The sequence below is a fragment of the Trachemys scripta genome, chromosome 22 (assembly GCF_013100865.1).
Source record: "Trachemys scripta elegans isolate TJP31775 chromosome 22, CAS_Tse_1.0, whole genome shotgun sequence".
NCBI lineage: Eukaryota > Metazoa > Chordata > Testudines > Emydidae > Trachemys > Trachemys scripta.
The window spans coordinates 15,677,164-15,699,294 of record NC_048319.1 but is presented as its reverse complement, the minus strand read 5'-3'; the positions used below and the strand labels follow the sequence as shown (position 1 = coordinate 15,699,294).

General features: G+C 57.5%; 1 protein-coding gene across 1 annotated transcript; it reads right to left on the bottom strand.

Moving 5' to 3' along the window:
- Window positions 1–2,163: 2,163 nt before the first annotated feature.
- TMPRSS9 (transmembrane serine protease 9) lies at window positions 2,164–21,656 on the bottom strand. Its single transcript, XM_034755609.1, has 13 exons — window positions 21,430–21,656; window positions 19,878–20,152; window positions 17,600–17,736; window positions 13,492–13,819; window positions 12,378–12,549; window positions 10,545–10,816; window positions 7,996–8,132; window positions 6,094–6,463; window positions 5,706–5,822; window positions 4,555–4,726; window positions 3,828–4,093; window positions 3,079–3,215; window positions 2,164–2,584 (listed from the first exon to the last, which is right to left on the bottom strand). The coding sequence occupies exons 1-13, from the start codon at window positions 21,654–21,656 to the stop codon at window positions 2,423–2,425; spliced, it is 2,772 nt and encodes a 923-aa protein (XP_034611500.1). The 3' UTR covers window positions 2,164–2,422.
- Between the last annotated feature and the right edge of the window lie 475 nt (window positions 21,657–22,131).

Below are 22,131 nucleotides of genomic sequence, written 5' to 3'. Positions count from 1 at the left end.
GGGGGAGGAAGCGGCAGCTGTGGCTCTGGCGCCCGTGAACCCTCTGAGCCCGGGCCTGCTGCGGGGACCCAGCAGCGTGCACGCTGCGCCCAGCCCCTGGCCAGTCGCGTCTGGGCTGCTGCCCAGCTGGTGCTATCCCGCGGCGGCCCCGGAGTGGGGGCAGCAGGCCCCAGCCCCCCCGTCCCGCTCGGGTCCCGCAGGGAAACGAACGGGGCTGCCGATGCCTCCACCCTGGGGCCGCTTGCAGGATTGCACCAGCTAGGCAGCCAGCCCAGACGCGACTGGCCAGGGGCTGGGCGCAGCGTGCGCGCTGCTGGGTCCCCGCAGCAGGTCTGGGTTCGGGGCCGCCAAGCACCATGTGCTTGGCCGCTTCCTCCCCCGCGGCAGTGGGAGCTGCAGCAGCGGCTGCTCCCGAGTCCCACTGCCCGGGTGGGGAGAACAGCCGCTGCTTGGCCCCACGGGCCGCCCCCCTACTCTCCCTCCAGGTACCACGCCCGAGTCCTGCCTGCTCGGGGCCAGGCCGGACTCGCACTCAGCCCGGCCCCACGCTCCCCTGTGTCTCCCGGGCATGGCGTGCTTGGGAAGAGGCGGGGATTTGGGGAGGGAGCCAATGGGGCAGTGAGGGGGTGGGTATTTGAGGAGGGATCCAATGGGGGAAGGAAGGGGCGGGCCCTTCCGGGCTCCGCCTGTGTGCAGGAGCCTTGCTTGTTTGTCCAGTGTCCCGACCTATTGTTGGTCGGGACGCGGGACAAACAAGCAAATATCGGGACAGTCCCGATAAAATCGGGACGTCTGGTCACCCTAGTTGTAATGCGGCACAATGGTACTTGCTGGGAGCTCCATGGGTGGGGCAGCGCTTTGGCCACGGTAGGCTGAAGGATTGTCTCTGCACCAGATGTTCACCATGGGTTGCATCCTGAAATCCTCAACCCCCCACTCAGCTGCTGGAGGTGCCTAAATTTCCAGCGGCTGATGAGCACAAATCTGCCTCAGTCCTGACACCGCAGAGCTGCTCTGCCCCTGCCTTGCACCTAGGCATCGCCTATGGGCCCGATGTGGTAGGTGTGGTCAGAGGGGGTGACCAGCTCAGGAGTTTTGGGGACTGGCTGAGTCTATCCAGCCCAGGTGTTTGGGCACTTCTCTGTGATATGGGCCAGCTGTTTTCACATCCTTGCTGTGCTGGATTTAGAACCGGGGTCACCCGCCTTCCAGGCGAGTGCCCTAAACACCCAGCCATTGACTCTCCTGGGTGGGAGTCTCTCAACCTCTTGCTGAAGCTGTTTCCATTTGTATAACTAACTCCTGGCAGCCAGAGAGAACCCAGCGAGAGCTGCGGGGTGAGGGTGCTCTCTGGGGAGGTGGGAGACAAGTCCTTGCTCCACCTTAGGAAGAGCAGGGATTTGAAAACTGGTTTCCCACCCCAGCTGAGTGCCCAAAGGACAGGGCATTGAGCTATAAGGGAGGAGGGGGCTGCTTTGCCACTGAGGCTTTTCCTGAGAAAGGGCTGACTTGGCATTCTCAGCTGAATGCCCTGTCTGGCTAAGGACAAGTGAAGACAGGTGCCATGTTACCTTGGAGGGGCTAGGCTTATCCCGGCCCACTCCTTGGCATTACCCACTGGCTGACATAGGCAGCTCCCCGCTCAGCACACCGGCTGCTGAGCATCCTTGTCTTAGGTGAGTGACTCTCCCCTAATCGCGCCTGTGAGTAACGCACTGCAATAGTGAACATTGGGATACTAAAGTCCTGTCATCCCTGGCATGATGCTTGAGGCTGGCTGGGGCATGAGCAGGGGTACAAATCTTGGGTGGGGCTTCTGCCAGTAAGGGGCGTCCAAGGAATTGGGTCTTGGGTGGTCAAGCTGTGGTACAGTAGGTGGGTTTGGTTTGGTTTCTTGTCACTGGCAGCACAGCTCTGAAACCCCAGGGCAGAGAGTCTGCAGAGCCATCTCCTGGAGCGTGTGCAAGTGCCACTCGTGGGCCCCTCTGGAAGGCCCTTGCTGAATTAGCACCAGGGTGTAAATCACCTGCTTGGAGCTGGGTGATCCCGCGGCCACTGCAGTGATGGTGGGTGGGTTTTTACTATATGCAGCCTGGGTTTCCAGCAGATCGGGGCCTGTCTAGCCCTCACACACACTGCGCTGCTGGGGCTTGGGTGAAACAGGCCACATTTATTTACAGGAGCCACTGTCTAGAGTCGCACCGTTCAAGCAAGTGAGCTCTGATTGCACCTGGTGAGCATGCCCTGGTGATGAATCGTAGCTGGTGCAGAGCGTTTGGCTGCACCTGCTTTTGGCATTGGGCCATCTTCACCCCTCGGCAGCATGAAGGAGTGTACGTGGGCTACGGAAGTAGTGCTCCAGGCGCTCTGGTAACCATTCCACCCCACGTTTCTCTCCTTCCCTGAGTGCAAAAATGCAGCTTCACAGCTTGAGGTTCTGCCCGATCCAGCCCCGGACGGCGCTCACTTTGGTGTAAACGCCAGGGAAGTAAGGCCTTGCACAGCCATAGCCCCAGCTTGTGATTCCAGCTAGAAACCACCGCCCTGAGGGTTCCTTGCAGGCCAAGGGGCCACCTGCATCGCCCTGCGGAAAGAGGGAAACCAGCCTGTGTCAGGGCAAGAGACCCCAGCAGTCCTTGACATGCTGGGGTGCCCCATGCCTGCATGCTGCTTACAGGTGCTCTTGCTCCCAGCAGCGGGTTCCTGAGAGTCACCTTCTCAGGGGCCCAGCTCAGCTCCATGGGGAGCTGATCCCCACAACTCCCTGCTTCTGGGGTGGCTCTGCACATGAGCTTGTGTACACAGGCTGTGGCCTGAGATTAGGGGTCTCTTGTGAGGAGAGAGGCCCTGGGAGTGGTGACTGGCAATGAAACACAGGGCTGTTAGCAGGGGGAGGACAGCAGCTGTCCAATGCCCCCTGGCCACCTGGTGTTCCCCTGCCGCTCCCTGCAAGGGGCCAGCCAGGGAACAGTCGGGGAGGGGGGGGGGGCAAGGGCCCAACAAGGGAGAGGTTGTGCTGAGGGAAGTTTCTGCCCTGTGGGCCCAGCTCCAGGGCTCCCTTGGCCAGTCTGTGCTCACCGAGCAGCTGTCGATGGTGCCCTGCGGGAAGCCGGCACACACCATCCTGCTGCTGATCTGGATGGGGTAGAATTTCTTGCAGGCCTGGTCGCCAATTACATTTACTGCAGCCTTTTGTAGGTGCTTGGACATGAGGCCTATAAAGACAAAGATCACTGTCAGCCTGTGTGCCTGACCCTGGAACTTGGGGAGAGAGGTGTCCTGTGATGCTTGACTGCAGCATGTAGCACCCAGGCTACGGGCCAGCTCTTGTGGTATGCGGGTGAGGACTCGCTTGGGGAAGGCTGGGCTGTCTTCCTGCCAGAGCAGGTGTGCACTGGGCAGCTGGATACGTTAGTCAGGGGTTGTGTTGATGGGAATGGTGCGGGTGTTCACAGGCAGATGATTTAGCTGGAGTGTGGGGATCAGGGATGGCACAGGCAACAGCCAAAGGGGGGTGATGCACGCATCAGAGCAGGGGGAGTGGGAGCACAGCTGTAAGGGACTGACATGGATATTGGCTGCACTGGGCAGGTGTGTGTATCATATGGGAGGAACAAGCTAGGGGGGGTGTTGGTATTAGCTGGAGGGGTACGGCACGGTGTGGATGTTACTGGAGGGGTATGGCATGGAGGGCACCTCGGGTGTTGGCTGGAGGGGTAGGGCGCAAACAGTGGCCAGTTGGGGCAGCCCATGCATTGGCTGGACGCACAGGTGGCCATGGCTGTACTGTGTACAGCACGGTACCATCTGGGTCCCTGGGGCCATACCTCCTTCCTTGGTGGCGCCCCAGCCTGTGATGAAACAGCGGGCCCCTTCCCTGAAGACGTGGGAGTTGTCCGGGAGACAGATGGGCTTGATGGTGCTGGTGAACCGCACAGCTGTGGCCAGCTCCAGCAGCGCCACGTCATAGTCCAGTGTGTAGACATTGTAGAAGGGGTGCTTGTAGATGCGGAAGATTTTCTCCACCCTCCCGTCCGTGCCACTCAGGAAGGGCGTCCCCAGAACGGCCACCCACATCTTGGAGTCACTGTAGCTGCAGGGTGGGAGAGAGCAGTAGGGCTGTTCAGGAGGAGGCCCAGCCCAGCCAGCAAGGGGGCCCGTTCCTGCAGGCGCTTGGGGCTGGCATACGCCATGGAAGCGCTTGCTGAGCCGTACGAGGAAGCATTTGCCCCAGCCCTGAGCTCAGTGAGCAGCCCTCCCCTTGCCCAGGGTTTCAATGGCAGTGCCCCTATGACTGGTTCTCCATGGTCCCTGCCCCGGGCAGTAGCTGTGTGGTGGGGCTCTGACACTGGGCAGGAGTGCTGGCTTGGCAGCCTAGAGCCTCCCCCGGGGCACCCTGTGCAAAGGGTCTGAGTGGAACCAGGCAGCGTCCTGGAGGGGTGATGGACGGGGAGGCTGAGGACAGGTGGAGGAAGAGCTGAGCAGACAGTCTGCCTCTGGTGGGCCAGAGGAGGGTCCGGCTGGGCCAGGCTGTGGTGACCCTGTCTCACTTACACGTCAAAGCAGTGAGCTGCTGAGAGCAGCCATTTGTCAGCAATGAGGACGGCCCCACACTTGTGCTCCTTCCGCCGCAGCCAGAGGCTGACCTGCCAGGGCCACTCACCCCGGGCCGCTCCGCTGCCACCCACGATCTTGCTGAAGGCCACGGCAGGGGTCATGCCGCAATCTGAGACAGAGGGAGAAGGCAGCTGCTGGTTAAGCAGACATGAGAGGCTGAGCTCCCTCCCTGCCCCACAAAGGGCAGGTTCCTGGGAGAGGCGTGGGCAGCCCACAGGGCAGTATGACAGCCGGGCCCATGGAGCTGCCCTAGGATGTTAGTGGGGAGGCCAGAGGGACTGGGGAAATGGCTGTGGGAAGGAAGAGCTGGGTTTGGCAGATACGGAGTAAACTGGTTTTGCTGGGACCCTGGTGCGAAGGACCCAACGGCTGTCACAGAGGGGTTGGGTTGGACGATCAGGGGGTGCTTCCTGCCCAGGCAGGCTGGGCCGTCAGGCTCTATGGAGCTTCTGGACCAGATCATGGTCAGATTTGGGTGGAGTGGCGGGGAGCGGCCTGGGGGTAAGTGGCAGGATGGGAGCGGGACAAGCGGCAGGCCGTGGGTGTCCACTTCCTGTCACAGATTTGTACATTTTGGGTGGGGCTGGGCCTGCAGCTCCCCTCCGGAGCAGGGACTGACTCAGAGGAATGGGATGGAAGCCTGGGTCCCCAAGACTCAGGCTGGGTGACGGGCAGGAGCAGCGTGGGGCCAGGTGGCAGAACTGGGAGGGGAGAGCTTGGTAGGTCTTGCGGGGGGAGGGGGAGAATGACAGTGGAGCATGCAGGGCTGGGCAGAGGAGAACCAGGCAGGGCTTGGCTTGGGGGCAAGACAGTAGAAAGGGCTGGGCAGGCGGGACGGCTTGGCAGGAAGGCAAGTGGGGACAGCCAGGCAGGGCCAGGCAGGAGGGGTGGGGGGCAAGGCAGGGAAAGAAGGCCTGGCAGGGCTGGGCAGTATGGAGGGCTGGGCAGTGGTAAGGGCCAATCAAGGCCGGGCACTGGGAAGGACCAGGCAGTAAGGCTGGGCCAGGCAGTGGGGAGGGCTTGTCAGGTGGGGCCGGGCAGTGGGAAAGGCTGGGCCAGAAGACCCGGCAGGGCCGGGCAGCACTCACTGCAGTTGCGCTCGTCGAAGCCGTTGCTGCAGTCAGTGACACCGTCGCACTCCGGGTTCGCTTTCCCAATGCAGATCTTGCTGGAGCACTTGAAGGTGAAGCTGGTACAGGGCACCACTGGAAGGTGACAACCCACAGCCCACTCAGCATGTGGCCTGCGGGGCTGGGCCTGTCTGATATGGGGCTGGATTGTTCCCTGCGACGGAATGTGCTTGCTGCATGGCAGAAGCGCTTGTCTCCCCCATACTCCACTGGTGCAATGGAGGTGCCCCCCCACTGGTGCCTGCCATGCAGTTTGGGTGCCTTCCCCCTCCTCTGGTGACGGATGTGTGGTGAGGGCTCTCCCTCCCCATTCACAGGCACCCCAAGTCTAGCCCGAGTCTGTTACCTGGGAGCTGGCTGGGCCTGGCAGCCCCTGTGGTCTTCGGAGCAGCAGTGGTGGTTTTCCTGGGGGTAGCAGCTGGCTTGGTGGTAATTTGGCTGGCTGGGCTGGTGGTTGCCTCATTGCTGCTGGGCTGGGCTGGGGAGCTGCTTGTGGTGGAGGTCCTGGCAGTTGCCGTGCTGGGCGAGGTGCCTGCTCCAGAGCTGAGGTTGGGCTTGGATGAGATGGCATCTAGGATCCAGTCCTTGAGTTTGGTTATTCTGGAGTACACCCCTGGCCTCTTAGCCTGAGCACAGCCAATCCCCCAGCTTACAACACCGGCCAGGTAGAACAGGCCTGGGGTCTCCTCGCAGGCCAGCGGTCCACCCGAGTCCCCCTGGGGAGAAGCCAGGCAGTGACAGCTCAGTATACTCTTTCCAGAGCCCCTGAGGGAACTTCTCAAACAGAGGAACCGCCAGGTGCTACAGAGAAATGGACAAGAAACTGTGCATTGCACACTCGTGGAATATCCTGCTTGTAGGGGGAATTTCACCCAGCCTCTCAAGGTCAGCTCATGCCCTGAAGCACCCATACCCTCTCACCCCATCTAGTGTGACTGTGCACACTCTCTTTAGCTAATTCAATGGTCTGTTGTGTTTAGAATCTGAACCTCTGGACCTTACTGATATCATGTGGCATTGAGTTCCACAGGGTAACTATGTAAAACAGTATTTCATGTTTTGAGTTTTCAGTGCACTGCCCTTCCCTTGTACAGAACAGCTCCTTGTTCTCCTGTCAGGAGGGTTTGGGGTCAACAAGTGCAGCTCACTGACGTGCCTTACGTGCATTTCTACAGGCCTCCAGGAAGCAGTCACAGTCTCTCTAGACAACCCTATGGCCAGCCATTAGGGGCAGGGGCAGCATTTTGTACCTGGGGTCTTGAATATTCCTGCGGTGTAGCAGAATTGTGGTTTAGAAGGTCACTCACTAAACTGCATGGGGCTTCATTTATCTTTCCTAAGATAGTGAAGAGCCAAGCTGCCCGCCAATCTTGACAGATGGACCGTCCTTCTCATTGGTCCATGTCAGAGGTGGGCAAACTTTTTGGCCCAAGGGCCACATCTGGGTATGGAAATTATATGGTGGGCCATGAATGCTCACAAAATTGGGGGCTGGAGTGCAGGAGGGGGGAGGGCTTTGGTTGGGGGTGTGGGTTCTAGGGTGGGGCTGGGGATGAGGGGTTGGGGGTGCAGGAGGGTGCTCCAGGCTGGGACTGAGGGGTTTGGAGGGAAGGAGGGGGATCAGGGCTGGGGCAGGGGGGTGGGGTGCAGGAGGAGGTCAGGGGTGCAGGCTCCGGGCGGCGCTTACCTCAAGCAACTCCCAGAAGCAGCAGCATGTCCCCCCTCCAGCTCCTAAGCAGAGGCGCAGACAGGAGACTCTGCGTGCTGCCCCATCCATAGGTGCTGCCCCTGCAGCTCCCATTGGTCGTGGTTGCCAGCCAATGGGAGCTGCGGGGGCAGTGTGCTGAGCCCCCTGGCTGCCCCTACGCATAGGAGGCGGAGAGGGGACATGCTGCTGCTTCTGGGAGCCGCACAGAGCCCCGGCATGCAGGGAGCGGGGCAAGCCCCCAACCCTGCTCCCTGGCTGGAGCGGGACAAGCCCCAGACCCCGCTCCCCAGCAGGAGCTCGAGGGCCAGATTAAAATGTCTGAAGGGCCGGATGCAGCCCCCGGGCCGTAGTTTGCCCACCCTTGGTCCATATAGATCTTGCTTATGGCAGCACATGGACAAAACCTCTGGAAGAACCACAGTTGCTGCACAGTCTGTCCCCACCTTCCCCCAAGGCAGATGCTGAGCCCACGAGCTCCCAGCCACTCTCTGGGTCTTTCCAGGGTGGCCTGGAGAGAGTAAAGAACTCCAAGGTTCTTACCTGGCACGAGTCAACCCTCCCCTCCAGGAAGCCTGCACAAATCATCCTGTCAGTGAGGGAGAAGTTGTAGAGAACATTGCAGGTCTTCTGGTCAATGATGCCGACAGAAGCTTTCTGCAGGCTCTCAGGCTTTGTGACTGCATGAAAACAAAGGGATTAGAAAGCATGGGCATGCGAGGAGAAGGGGAGCTGATGCCCACTTGCTCAGGGCAGTCAAAGTCCAGATGGCAGCCTGCAGCTCTGACACAAGTGGCAGCCCAGATTCCAGGAGGCCACACTCCACACTGAGTACAGCAGAAGCCACTCCGATCCTGCTGGGACTCAGCCTTGGTGGACTGTATTTCCTTCCACTCTGTGTAAGCTACAGCTGTGCAGCCCTTGGGTTTCTGCTCCGCTGCCAGGCTGGCTCTTGGGGGGCTGGAGCCAGGCAGTGCTGCTCTCCGAGCTCGGCGACTGTGTACGCAGGACCCGAACGAGCTCTCCCTGACAGCTAGTGATGCGCTGGGGGACAAGCCGTCAGGAACGGGCCTGGTTTGCATAGACGCCTGCTCTGCCTAGGTGTGCAGCAGGCAGCTACTTTGCCACAGGGATCAGTTTGGGCTGGTTTGGGGTCACAAACCCTCCTGTATTGAATGCTGTTCTCCTGAGGGACCAGTAAAGGGCAGCAGAACTGTGCTCAATCAGGTCATGCTGTCACCTCAACTGAGCTCACTTGCTAAGCAGGGGAGGGCTGCCAAAACCCAGTGAAGGGGGGGGTGGGGCCAGATGTTCTTACCTCCATGGGCCTCTCCCTTCTCTTGGGTTTAAGGATGAAGCCGGTTGGATTCCATGGAGAGTCCTGAGTGCTGGAGCTGAGCTCCCTGAGGGGGCCGCTAACCCTTGGAGCGGGAGTGGGGCCAGCGCTGCAGCGAAGGCCCAGGAAGAGGCTGCAGCAGCGTGGCTCCCTGCTACCCAGCAAGGTCACGGAGAGCTGGACTCAGGAGGTGGCATCACACAGGTGGCCGCGGCGGCGGCAGCAGGTGGCCAGCAGCAGCAGGGGAGGCATTGCTTGACACCCCCTTTCCAGGGGCGGGGCTGGACCCATGGGAATGCACCTTTGAGCTCTGGGTCTTTGCTGACTAAAGGCAGCCAGCTGCAAGGGGGTGCAGTGCAGGGACAGGGGAGTGGTGTGTTCAAGGGACATTGGTTTGGACTTTCATACAGCAAGGCAAAGGACACTGTGGGTAGATGTTTGCTTATGGTCAGGTGCTTTTGAACATGGTGTTTTCCCAACTGAATGCTGGGTTCCCTTGCGGGGTGATGGATTCTGCCTGAAGGGGAGGGGCATGAGGCCCTGTCCCCTCCATGGCCACGCCTCTGCCCCCCTCACCCCCAAAGCCCTACCTCCTGGCCAAGCCAGAGCCAGGCCAGGGAGCCTGGGTCCCTCCATCTGCCCAGGATGGGGGGGCCTGAGAGGAACGCTTCCCCACAGCTGCCTGTGTGACTCTTACCCTGACCTGGCTCTGGCCTGGCTGGGGGATGGTGCCTCCAGGGGAAGAGGAGGGGCGGGCAGTCAGGCCAGGAGAAAAGAGGACAGGCCAACCCCTTTGGCCCCCTGTTCTGGCACCCCAGCGCCCCTGGTTCCCTTATCCCTTTTAGTATAAGCTTTATGCACAGACTCAGTGCTTGTGAGGGGGGAAGTCTTGCCTCTCAGAGGCACCCAGGGGTGGTGTTTGGTTTTCCCAGGTTGCTGGGTGGGGGTCGGAGCTGGGTCTGTTTTGTCTTGTTAAGAGGATCCCCTAGATATTGAACCTGCTGGCCCGTGTTGCTGCTGCCACCACTGCCTGGCAGAAGGGTTCCAAACGTTTAACTTTTTCTAGTGCCCAGGATCTCAGAAACTTCCTGGTGGTCTCTGTCCCCTGCCTAGCAGGGCAAGAGGCTCCCTTTGCTAGTGCATGTGCCTTAACCCAGTCCCTGTCCCCTCCCTAGTGTCTGTCCCCCTGCCCAGTACCATCAGGTCCAGTCTTAGCTGTGAGCTTGAGCTGTCTGGGGCAGGGACCTCATCAATGGCACTGGGTAGCCCCTGACGTTCTCTTGGGCAGTTACAACGTGTAGACAGGCAATGCTCCACCACACTCTGCCCTGGGCTCTGGCCAGCTGCCAGCTCCCTTGTCTTTCTTCCTGAGGGCAGAGGGTGCTTCCTTGACCCTGATTCTCTCCCTGGGGTCCCGGAGCTCTTGTTGATTTCTGGCTCTCTCTGCTGGACACCCCACTTCTCCAGCCTCCTTCCTATTCCCCTGGCCTGTTCAGCTTGGGTGAATGCAGCCATTTGCTGCTCGGTCTCTCACTAGCTCACAGTAAATCAATGGATAAATCACATTCATAGAATATCAGGGTCGGAAGGGATCTCAGGAGGTATCTAGTCCAACCCCCTGCTCAAAGCAGGACCAATCCCCAGATAGATTTTTGCCTCAGATCCCTAAATGGCCGCTCAAGGATTGAACTCACAACCCTGGGTTTAGCAGGCCAACGCTCAAATCACTAAGCTATTCCTCCCCCCCATTACTCACTGTTGCCTTCTCTGACGTTTCCCCATCCAGAAATCATGCACTTTTTGCCAACGGGAAACTTCTGCACAGCTAACGGGAGGCACACGGGTTGGATGAACTTGCTGAAATGAAGGGGGCTGGCCAGTTCTAGCACAGCCACGTCAAAGTCCAGGATGATGGGGTTGTAGGAGGGATGCTGCACCACTTTCTTTATACTGACTTTCACCGCGTTGCCGTCTGCGCCAGTTAAGGATGTGGTCCCTAGGTAGGCTTTCAGATATTCCAGCTTTGTCCTGCAAGTGCACAGTGCCCCCCCGCCACATGGACACACACTGTGAATTCAGAACAGCTAAAACTTAAGCATCTTATGAGGGTCAATAAGTTTCAGGGCCTGCAATGTGCTGTTCTGAGTGGACAGAACCTTGCTGGTTAATGTCCTCTTGTGAAAGGAGGCTCTTGCTTTTGGGTGACCTCTCCTTGGCTAGAGAGCAGCACAATATCACCATTCAAAACAGCAATTCCATTCCAAGGCTAATGCTCATCCACCAAGGGCAGCCACATGGGATTCCTGCGGCTTCACTCCCCTGACAGCCGGGGCCTGTGGAGCGCTCTCAGGCTCAGTCGTCACCTTTCAGAACTGACACTCTACCAAGGACTTGCTCTAGTGGAGGAGAAACCTGGAGCTAACTCGTTACAAGCCCTACAAGTCCTTTTCTAAAGCAGCTAGTGGGGCTGCTCTCGCCACATGCTGAGATGCAGGTACAGAGGAAGGGCTGGCCTGGGTCGGGCCCAAAGGCTGTCCAGCCCAGTGTCCTGTCTCTGACTGGCCAGCGCCAGGTGTTTCAGAGGAAGGTGCAAGAAACCCACGCTGCCCCCATGAGGGTCCCAGTCTAAACCCTGACAGAGACTGGTTTAAACCCTGAAACACAAGGTTTCATTTCCCTCCAATATTCTTGCTGTTTGCATTAACTATTGTAACTCTGACTATTCTTGTTGTCCATGATATAAAAGTCCAGTCCCTCTTTAAATCTTACTCAGTTCTAGACCTCAATGACATCCAGTGACACTAAGTTCCACAGTCTAATTCTGTGTATGTAGGGGTAAAAGCATTTCCCTTCATCGGGTTTGTACTTTTCAGTTGAAAGGAGACTACTCTTGGCCTTGTGCTGTGAGACAGGGAGAGCAGATGCTCCTGACATATTTCTACACGATTCATTATTTTTATAGACTCTTATCGTGTCCCTTCTTCTAGTCTCCTCTCTAAGGCAAACAGTCTCAGTCTCTTCAACCTCTGATCCTAGGAGAGTTTTTCCAGTTTTGTTGCCATTGGCTGAATCCTTTCTAATTCTGTACTATCCTTTTTGAGATGGGGTGACAGTGCAGTACAGTTTCCAGATGGGGTCGCTCATTGATTTTTATAGTAGCATTGTAATCGTTTTTGTATTCTCTTTCATCTCATTCCTTATGCATCCTAACATTGTGTTGCCCTTTCCTCTAGCTTGGTTCGAGCACTCTGAAGTTCCTCACGTCCTCTCTGGTCCTGACTCATGGCAATAACTGCAAATTTTAATTCCTCACTACTCAACCCCCTTCCTGCATCATTAGTAAATGTATTGAAACACCCTGGGACCTAGTACGGTACCTTGAAGCACCTGCTGTTCACCGTCTGCCATGGTGAACATTGGTGATGGATTCCTATTCCTTGTTTCTGATCCATGACAATACTTTGCCTCTCACCTCATGACCACTCGGTAACAAAAGCTCTCACCAGCCCCAGATGATGCAGTGTGGCTGGGGCTGCAGAAACTGGAACAACACAACATACAGAGCTTTCAAGAGGAGATGGGCTCTTACTGATTGAAGCAGTGAGCTGCCGACAGCAACCAGCGCTCCCCAATGACAGTGGCCCCACAAAAGTGCCTCGACCCCTCCTTCAGGCTGACCTGCCAGGGGATTTCTCCTTTGGAAGCCTCGATACCTCCTACGATCTTGCTGGGTTTTGAAAGCCCAGGTCGCCCTCCGCACTCTAAACAGAAGCCAAAGCACAGCCCATCAGTATTTTCGCTGCCTCTGGAGATGGGTAAGGAGGGAGCCCTGATCCCTGCTGGCTGGTAACAGCTCAGGGCCAAGTCAGGGACATTTATCTAAGTCCTTCCTGCCAAGCTTGCGATTTCCACCAACAGGTGCCCCACTCCCCCAGGAGGTGCGCAGGTATAGCCACCCATGGTCATCTCCAGGGCTTCCGCCAGCTTTCACCAGGACCCTCATGCCCCTTCGTTCTCAGTGGCAGCGTGCTGGGATGGGGCTTAGAGTCACTGGGGCCTGAACTCCAGTGACCCCTCATACCCATGAGCCTCCACCAAATGCCTGAAACTGAAGGAACACCCAAAATCTACCTCCTCCCTCAGAGCCCGTTTGATGGGTGGCCAAGAACCAGGTGGCATGAGCTGTCAAACACAGGCTGGCTTCCGGAGCTTGCCCTGCTCCCTGGCTGGTGTGGGGCTGCAGGACTCTCTTTGGGTGCAGAAGTAGGCTTTGAACTGCCAGGAGATCTTTGAGTGGCAAAGGACAGTGAGGGCCTTGGGAGCAAGCACAGCCACGTGCAATTCTGCTACCTCAGCCACTGTGCTCAGGGCATGGAGAGAATTCCTGGTGTTTCCCCAGGTAAGGGCTGGCAGTAACACTGCCAAGATCCCAACACACCTGCAGCTTCAAGCTGTGAAGCGCCTGATCTTCAGAGTGCAAAGTGTGCACAAAACTGTATGTGCAACTGAGATGCTGGGGAAGGCCACTGTTGGGCTCAGGAGATCAGGGCACTTCCCAGCAGAGGCTGCGCTTTGTGTTTGAGGCTCATGTGGGCCACGCTGGACACAATAGAAAAGGCTGTTTCAATTCAGTGGAAAGGCAGAGCCCTGAACTTCAGGCCTGGGAAGATCATTGTAACTAGACAGCCCGACCCTCCCAGCACCTTGCGGACGGGAAGCAGTAGCTGGCTTGCTGGCAGCAGGCACTGATAAGGTGGTGGACACAGGTCTGTGTTTGCTCGTGGTGCTGTTGCTGATCCCTTCCATGGTGGCAGCATCGTCGTTTGTGCTAGAAAGTGTCGTGGGGACAGTGAGGGCTGTGGGTATGGGGAAGGTGGAGATAGCATCAAGGATCCAGTCTCGGAGTTGGGTCACTCGGGCGTAGACTCCAGGCCGCTTGGCTTCAGCACAGCCAATTCCCCAGCTTACTATACCGGCCAGGAAAAACTTGCCAGATGGCTCTTCACAAACCAAGGGGCCACCAGAGTCACCCTGCAAGAGACAAAGAGCATGCATCACTGGAGTCAGCGGCCAACTCCAAACTGGGCACCATGCACTCCGCCTCCCTACACGTCACTCTGTGTTCTAAGCTGGAGTGCAGCATTGCTGTGTGCTGCTAAAGAGTTTCTGTGTACCACCCCACAGCTGGCTGTATTTCAGGGCTGGGTGAAGGATCCGAAATCTGTAATGTTTTTTGGGATCTGCCTGGATGAAACACATTAAGTGAATGTAACTAGTGGAGACCAGGGCCAGCTCTAGGCACCAGCAAACCAAGCATGTGCTTGGGGCGGCACATTTTCAGAGGCGGCATTCCGGCCATCTTTTTTTTTTTTTCTTCTTCTTCAGACGGCAAAAGCCTAGAGCCGGCCCTGGCAGCAGCAGTGCGTCGTGAGTGGGGGGGTGCCCTGGGGCCGGTGTGGTTTGCGCCGTGGGGGAGCAGCACCCGCACCTTGTTGCTGGGCCGGGCAGGCTCTGAGCGGCCGACACTCGGGCTGGGGGCTGTCCCGTGGGGCACAGGGAGTCACCTGCAGATGCCGCAGGGTGGCCGCCCCCGAGCGCTGGGGCTGGGCGAAGCGGCCCGAGCCTCCCAGGGACTGCAGCAGGGCGGCCAGAAGCAGCAGCAGGGCCATAGAGGGCAGGGTGCTGCCGTGTGGGCCCACATCCCGCTCTCTGGGTCTTCACTCCCTCTGGGGCTACCCTTCCCCGGCTCCTCAGCCCCCTGCCGGGGCGGTCCCCCAGCTCTGCCCTCCCGGGTCCCGGCTGGTCCTGGAGGCGGGAGCCCTGGCTGGAGGGACTCTGGGCTGAGGCGCGGCCCAGGAGCCTTACTGCTTACCCTGATCCTGCCAGTGCTGGACCGGCTGGAGGCGAGGGGGGAGTGGATAGAGTCAGCACTGGTGGAGGGGAGCCTAGGGCTGGGGCGGCAGGGGGTGCGGGTGGGGGGGGAGAGAGCCCAGGCTGGGGTGGCAGGGGGTGCGGCTGGGGGAGGGCACTGGTGGTGTTGGGGGTGGGGTGAGAACCCAGGACTGGGGTGGGGGGCAGCCAAAATTTTTTTTGCTTGGGGTGGCAAAAAACCTAGAGCCGGCCCTGGTGGAGACACTTAGCTGTGGAGTGGCCTCTCAGGTGGCCAGCCTTAAATCTGAGCCCTTGCTGCACATCAAGGGGGAAATTATCTTTCCAGTGACCTAGGCCAATAGCTTCCAGCTCTTAACAGTCTCCTTATTAATGAGACTGACCATCAAGTCTTAGGTCAACCTTCATTTTCCTCACTGGGCCCAGTGCTCCTCCTGGGCTACGGCTGTTACTCATCTGGGCTGTATACAGAGCACATGTCTGAGGCTTTCCTCTTCGCCACGTGCTGAAGTGAAAGAGACGATGTTTCATCGGTTTGCACTAAGGTTTCAGATTTGATCTTTGGCCCTGTTGTGTGATTGCTGGGCAGATGCATCTGGAGCTCTCAAGCTACTAAGTAACAAAGATTACGTTCCAACCTCAAGTCTTTTGCAGCCCATCTAGGCTGTGACACTGCACCCATCCTCATGGTATCTGAGAGCCTCTCAAAGTTATCCAGTGCTGCAAAGATCTATCTTCCTCTAGGCTGTTCCAAGGAGGGCAGGGCTGGCTGTGGGCTTGCGGGTGGACTGTGACTGTGGGCGGGCCAGGCTGCAGGAGTGGGCTGGGCAGTTTGCCGTGCCCAGGCTGAGGGGTTTGCTGCAGAATTAAAGGGCATTTTCCCTTAATGGATTTTCATGTTTTCATAGAATCATAGAATATCAGGCTTGGAAGGACCTCAGGAGGTCATCTAATCCAACCTCCTGCTCAAAACAGGACCAATCCCCAACTAAATCAATAGTTCCCTCAGCCTCTCTTCGTAAGTCATGTGCCCCAGCCCCATAATCATTTTCATTGCCCTCCGCTGGACTCTCTCCAATTTGTCCACATCTTTTCTGTAGTGGGGGGACCAAAACTGGACACAATACTCCAGGTGTGGCCTCACCAGTGCCGAATAGAGGGGAATAATCACTTTCCTTGATCTGCTGGCAGTGATCCCACTAATACAGCCCAGTATGCCATTGGCCTTCTTGGCAACAAGGGGACACTGCTGACTCATGTCCAGCTTCTCATCCACTGTAATCCCCAGGTCCTTTTCTACAGAACTGTAGCAGTGCATGGGATTCTTCCTTCCTAAGTGTGGGACGCTGCACTTGTCCTTGTTGAACCTCATCAGATTTCTTTTGGCCCAGTCCTCCAATTTGTCTAGTCACTCTGGACCCTATCCCTACCCTCCAGCGTATCTACTTCTCCCCCCAGCTTAGTATCATCTGCAAACTTGCTGAGGGTGCAATTAATCCCATCATCCAGATCATTAATAAAGATGTTGAATAGAACCGGTCCCAGGACCAACCCCTGGGCACTCCGCTTGATACTGACTGCCAACTAGACATCGAGCCGTTGATCACTACCCGTTGAGCCTGACAATCTAGTGAGCTTTCTATCCACCTTATAGTACATTCATCCAATCCATACTTTTTTAACTTGTTGGCAAGAATACTGTGGGAGACTGTATCAAAAGCTTTGCTAAAGTAAAGATATATCACGTCCACTGCTTTCCCCATATTCACAGAGCCAGTTATCTCATCATAGAAGGCAATCAGGTTGGTCAGACATGACTTGCCTTTGGTGAATCCATGTTGACTGTTCCTGATCACCTTCCTCTTCTCCAAGTGCTTCAAAATTGATTCCTTGAGGATTTTGCCAGGGACTGAAGTGAGTCTGTAGTTCCCTGGATTCTCTTTTTTCCCTATCTTATTGCCCTTATATAAATCCATGGTGCGCCCATTTCTTGAATACTGTGTACAGATGTGGTCTCCTCATCTCACAAAAGATATACTGGCATTAGAAAAGGTTCAGAGAAGGGCAACTAAAATGATTAGGGGTTTGGAACGGGTCCCATATGAGGAGAGATTAAAGAGGGTAGGACTTTTCAGCTTGGAAAAGAGGAGACTAAGGGGGGATATGATAGAGGTCTATAAAATCATGAGTGGTGTGGAGAAAGTGAATAAGGAAAAGTTATTTACTTGTTCCCATAATACGGGTCACCAAATGAAATTAATGGGCAGCAGATTTAAAACAAATAAAAGGAAGTTCTTCTTCACACAGCACACAGTCAATTTGTGGAACTCCTTGCCTGAGGAGGTTGTGAAGGCTAGGACTATAACAGGGTTTAAAAGAGAACTGGATATATTCATGGAGGTTAAGTCCATTAATGGCTATTAGCCAGGATGGATAAGGAATGATGTCTCTAGCCTCTGTTTGCCAGAGGGTGGAGATGGATGGCAGGAGAGAGATCACTTGATCATTACCTGTTAGGTTCACTCCCTCTGGGGCACCTGGCATTGGCCACTGTCGGCAGACAGGATACTGGGCTGGCTGGACCTTTGGTCTGACCCAGTATGGCTGTTCTTATGTTCTTAGTGGCATTGCAACCTTTTGAGGCTTCGCCCAGGAATGTGGACCCTAGGCACATGCCTACTTTGCCTGTGTGTTCATCCAGCCCTTGCAAAAGAGGGCACCGGTGGCTGCTCAGAGCTCATCCCATCAGGGCGTACAGATGCAGCTGGCTAGTGTAACAAGTGCCAGAGCCTTTAGCTGGGCAGGGGTCTGTAATGGGCCGCTTGCAGGGGCTGAGTGTGTGACTGGAAGGGAATGAGCCCCTGCCCTGGGAGTTGACGCCCAGAACATCACTGCCCGGTGCTGAGAGAGGCCCCTCCTCACCTGGCAGGAGTCGATCTTCCCCTCCAGGTAGCCGGCGCACATCATCCTGTCAGTGAGGGTGTGGCTGTACAGGCTGGTGCACAGGGCCTGGTCCAGCAGTTCCACTGTCGCCTTCTGCAAGGTCTCTGGTTTCACCACTCGTGGGAAGAGACAAGGCAATAAACTCGATCTGCCTTTTGGGCCAATAGCCCCGAGCCCATGGGCCCCTCTTCCCTGCAGAATCAGCCCCACACCAGCCGCACACCGAGCGACTGGATTGGGAGCTGGCAGCACAGCGGCCAAACACTACAACCCCGTGGTTGGGCAGACTGCGGAACCCGCTGGTGCTTCTGCACAATAAAATGTCTCCCGGCCCTTCTTGGGTGTGGCCCCTCCTGCCCCCCACCTTTCACAGAGTCTCCCCCAGCTCTTCTCAGGGTGTGCCCCTCCCGCCCCTGCCCTTCACAGGGTCTCCTCAGCTCTTCTCAGGGTGTGCTTCCCTCTCCCCCTGCCCTGCACAGTGTGTGTATCTAGGGTTGTCAGGTGTCCAGTTTTCGACCGGAATGCCCAGTCAAAAAGGGACCCTGGTGGCTCCGGTCGGCACCGCTGACCAGGCCGTTAAAAATTCGGTCGGCAGCACAGCAGGGGTCTGGGGCTAAGGCAGGCTCCCTGCCTGCCCTAGCTCCGCGCAGCTGCCAAGAAGCGGCCGCCAGGTCCCTGCGGCCCCATGGCGCATGGGTGGCCAGGATGGCTCCGTGCACTGCCCCGCCCCTAGTGCCAGCTCCACAACTCCCACTGGACCAAACTGTGACCAATGGGAGCTGTGGGGGGCGGTGCCTGCGGGCAGCATGTGGAGTCTCCCTGGCCGTCCATGTGCTTTGGGGCTGCAGGGACCTTAGGGCCTGTTATAAACATACAGCTACGGGTAGCACAAAATCCCTCTTTACCCTGTAAAGGGTTAATTCCTCTTTTACCTGTAAAGGGTTAAGAAACTCAGAAAACCTGGGTGGCACCTGACCAAAAGGACCAATAACGGGAGAAGATACTTTCAATTCTTTGGGGAAGGTTTTTTGTCGGTGTCTCCCAGAGTCAACAAGGAACCAGGGGCAGGGAAAATACATCTCCCTAAGCCATATCTAAGCTAAGCATCTAATATTGCAGAAATAGTAAGTAATAGCAAAGAAAGGCATTAAGTTACCTTTTGTTTTAGCTTGTGAATTTTCCCTGTGCTAAGAGGGAGGTTTATCCCTGTTTTTGTAACTTTAAAATTTTGCCTAGAGGGGAAATCCTCTGTGTTTTTGAATCTTTTGTTATTCTGTAAAGTACTTACCATCCTTTTCTTTTTACCTTTTCTTTAATTCTTCTTTTAAGAACCCGATTGATTTTTCATTGTTCTTAAGATCCAAGGGTTTGAGTCTGTACCAAGTGGTGAAGATATTATTCTCAAGCCTTCCCCAGGGAAGGGGGTGCAGGGCTTGGGGGGACAGGACTCCAAGTGGTCCTTTCCCTGATTCTCTGTCTAAATCACTTGGTGGTGGCAGCGATACTGTTCAAGGCAAGGGAAAATTTGTGCCTTGGGAAAGTTTTTAACCTAAGCTGGTAAAAATAAGCTTAGGGGGTCTTTCATGCAGGTCCCCACATTTGTACCCCAGAGTTCAGAGTGGGGAAGGAATCCTAACAGGGCCGCTTCCTGAGAGCTGCTGTAAGTGCCGCCGGGACCCCACACCCTGAATCCCCTCCCACACCCCAACCCCCTACCCCAGCCCAGAGTCCCCTCCCGCACCCAAACTCCCTCCCAGAGCTCGCACCCCCCAACACCCCAACCTCCTGCCCCAGGCCTGAGACCCCTCATCCCTGGCCCCACCCCAGAGCCCACACCCCGAGCCGGAGCCCTCACCCCCCCACCATTCCAACCTTCTGCCCAAGCCTGCTGAAAGTGAGTGAGGGTGGGGGAGAGTGAGGGACGGAGGGAGGCAGGATGGAGAGAGCAAGGGCAGGGCCTCAGAGAAGGGGCAGGGAAAGGGTGTTCCATTTAGTGCAATTAGGAAGTTGGCACCCTATGTGCACCCTCTCCCGTGGCCATTCACTGGCCCTCCCCCCTCAGGATTCCCACACACCCACAGCCCTTCTCAGGGTCCTGCCAGTCCTTCTTGGGCTGTGCCCCCTTCCTCCCCACCCCCGGCCCTGCTCAGGGTGGGCCCCTGGCTTTTCTTGGATTCCCCCTACCTCTGGCCCTTCTCAGGAGTCCCCACCCTCTCCTCTTCCCTGCTGTTCTTGGGTGCCCCACCCCAAGGCTTACAGAAGTCTTCCTTGAGATAGCCCCAGCCAGAGATGAGGCACTTCCTGCCAGCCGGGAAGCGGTGCCCAGGGCCTGGCAAGCACGCAGGCTGGATATACTTGTTAAAGGGCACGGGGCTGTCGAGCTCCAGCACAGCCACGTCGAAGTCCGCGGTGTCGGTGTTGTAGGAGGGGTGTGGGATGATGCGGCCCACGCCAGCTCTCACGGTGCTGCTGTCTGAGCCGCTGAGGGAGATGGTTCCCATGTAGGCGGCCCAGACTGCTGGGTCCTGAAACCTGAAATGCACAGACATGTGTGATCCCTTCCAGGCTGCCCCTGCACAGTCGCTGTGTGTGTCAAAGGTGAGGCATGGCAGTAGCAGAGGCTGCTGGGCCTTGACCTGAGCGGAGCCACAGCCATTGTGACAAATGCCCCACCATGTCCCAGTGCCCTGCCCTCATGGCACAGGGCGTCCCCGTGGTGCTGAGGTGCCAGGCTGCATGGGCTCAGAATGGCTGGAGTTGGGCCGTAGCCCTAGGCCCAGGGCTGGATTTACACCTTACGCACCCCTAGGCTCAGCACACAGTTTTAGAGAGGTAAAGTGCCCCTAGAACACTGGCACCCAGGGCCGGCTTTGGCAAGAGCGGGGCCCGATTCCTGGGGGCGGGAATCAAGCCGCGCTCCAGCCGGGGTTGCTGGGCTTGGGTCTGACCCGGAGCCGTGCCGCGGGGCGGGGGTGGGGTCGACCCGAGCCGCGCCGCGGGGGCCGCGCCGGGCGGGGGGGATGACGACGACCCGAGCCGCGGCGCCGGGGCGGGGACCGGGCCGGGCCAGAGCCGACCCGAGCCGCGGGGACCGGGCCGGAGCCGACCCAGGCCGCGCCGTGGGGGCTGAGCCGAGCCGGAGCCGCGCCGCGCCGCGGGGGCCGGGCTGGAGCCAAGCTGGGCCAGAGCTGCTGGGGTCTGTGGGAACGGGCCGCGCCTCCCCGAGCCCTTCTCGCGCCCCCACCACTCCAGCTTACCTTGTGCTGCCGGCCCGCCCCTGCTTCTTTTCAGAGATTCGCGGGAAGCAGGGGAGGGGGCGGAGCGTTCAGGGCAGGGGAGGAGGGGGAAGTGAGCTGGGGGCGGGGTGGAGAGCTGCGGCGCCGGAACCTCTTGGCGCGGGGCTCAATTCAGCCAAATCGGCTGAATCGGCCTAAAGCCGGCCCTGCTGGCACCCATTGGCACGTGCCTACTGTGCCGAATAGGAAATCCAGCCCTGCCTAGCCAGTACAGCAGGAAGCAGGATCCCAGCTGAGATGTGGCAAGAGGCTGAATATGGAGCTAGAGCCGTGCTTCTCAACCCACGGACTGCTTGCGGCCCAATCCCATGAGCCAGCCTCAGGGCCATACAGGTAGGATATATAGTGTGTGGATGCAGCCCCCAGAAGAGAGAGAGAACCGCATATGCGACCCACAATGGTAAACAGGTTGAGAAGCACTGGGATAGAGGGCTTCTCAACCTGTTCCCTTCCCTGATCTCGGCTCTGCCCATGGGAAGGGGGTCAAGGAAGGTGCCATGGCCGGGGCCATACTCATTGAAGCAGTGAGCTGCAGACACCAGCCACTTCTCAGTGAGGATAGTTGCACCACAGAAGTGTTCGTTGTTCTCCCTCAGGCTGACTTGCCACGGGAACTCCCCTCTGGAGGCCTCGGTGCCACCCACGATTCTGTGGGCTGTCTGCATGGTGGGGCGGCTCCCACAGTCTGAAAGGCAGAAGAGACCTTGTGTGAGCTCTGCAAACTCCCTCACTCCAGCCATGGGTGCAGACAGAGGCAAGTGGGTGCTGCAAACCTGCCCCAGCAGCCTTCGCTGGGGGTGGGGATGGATTCATTTCAGCGGAGCATACACCCATAGCCCTGCCCGCTGAATGCCCCAGAGAGTGAGGCCATTGCCTGGAATGCCACAGATGGAGCATATTTTAAATTACCGTATATACTCGATCATAAGCCGGTTCGTTTATAAGCCGACCCCACCCCCAAGATGGATAAGTAAAAATGGAAAATTTTTATAACCTGTTCATAAGCTGACCCTATAATTCAGGGGTCAGCAAACTTTGGCTCCCGGGCCATCAGGATAAGCTGCTGGTGGGCCGAGATGGTTTGTTTACCTCGAGCGTCCGCAGGCACGGCGGTAAACCTAAGTAAACAAGTGTCCCAGCGTGCCAGCTCCTTATCCTGACGGGCTGAGACAGCAACTGGTGGGGGGTGAGAAGCTTGGCGTCAGCGCAGTAACC

What these genes read in the sequence shown, in the direction of transcription:
- TMPRSS9 (XM_034755609.1), bottom strand. Translation starts at nt 21,656, where the DNA reads ATGGCTGGAGTGAGGGAGTTTGCAGAGCTCACACAAGGTCTCTTCTGC. An exon ending in CTATCTCAAGGAAGACTTCT is followed by an intron (nt 17,737 to 19,877) that starts GTAAGCCTTGGG and finishes TCTTCCCACGAG; the next exon opens with TGGTGAAACCAGAGACCTTG. An exon ending in GGGCGCCACCAAGGAAGGAG is followed by an intron (nt 3,216 to 3,827) that starts GTATGGCCCCAG and finishes TTGTCTTTATAG; the next exon opens with GCCTCATGTCCAAGCACCTA.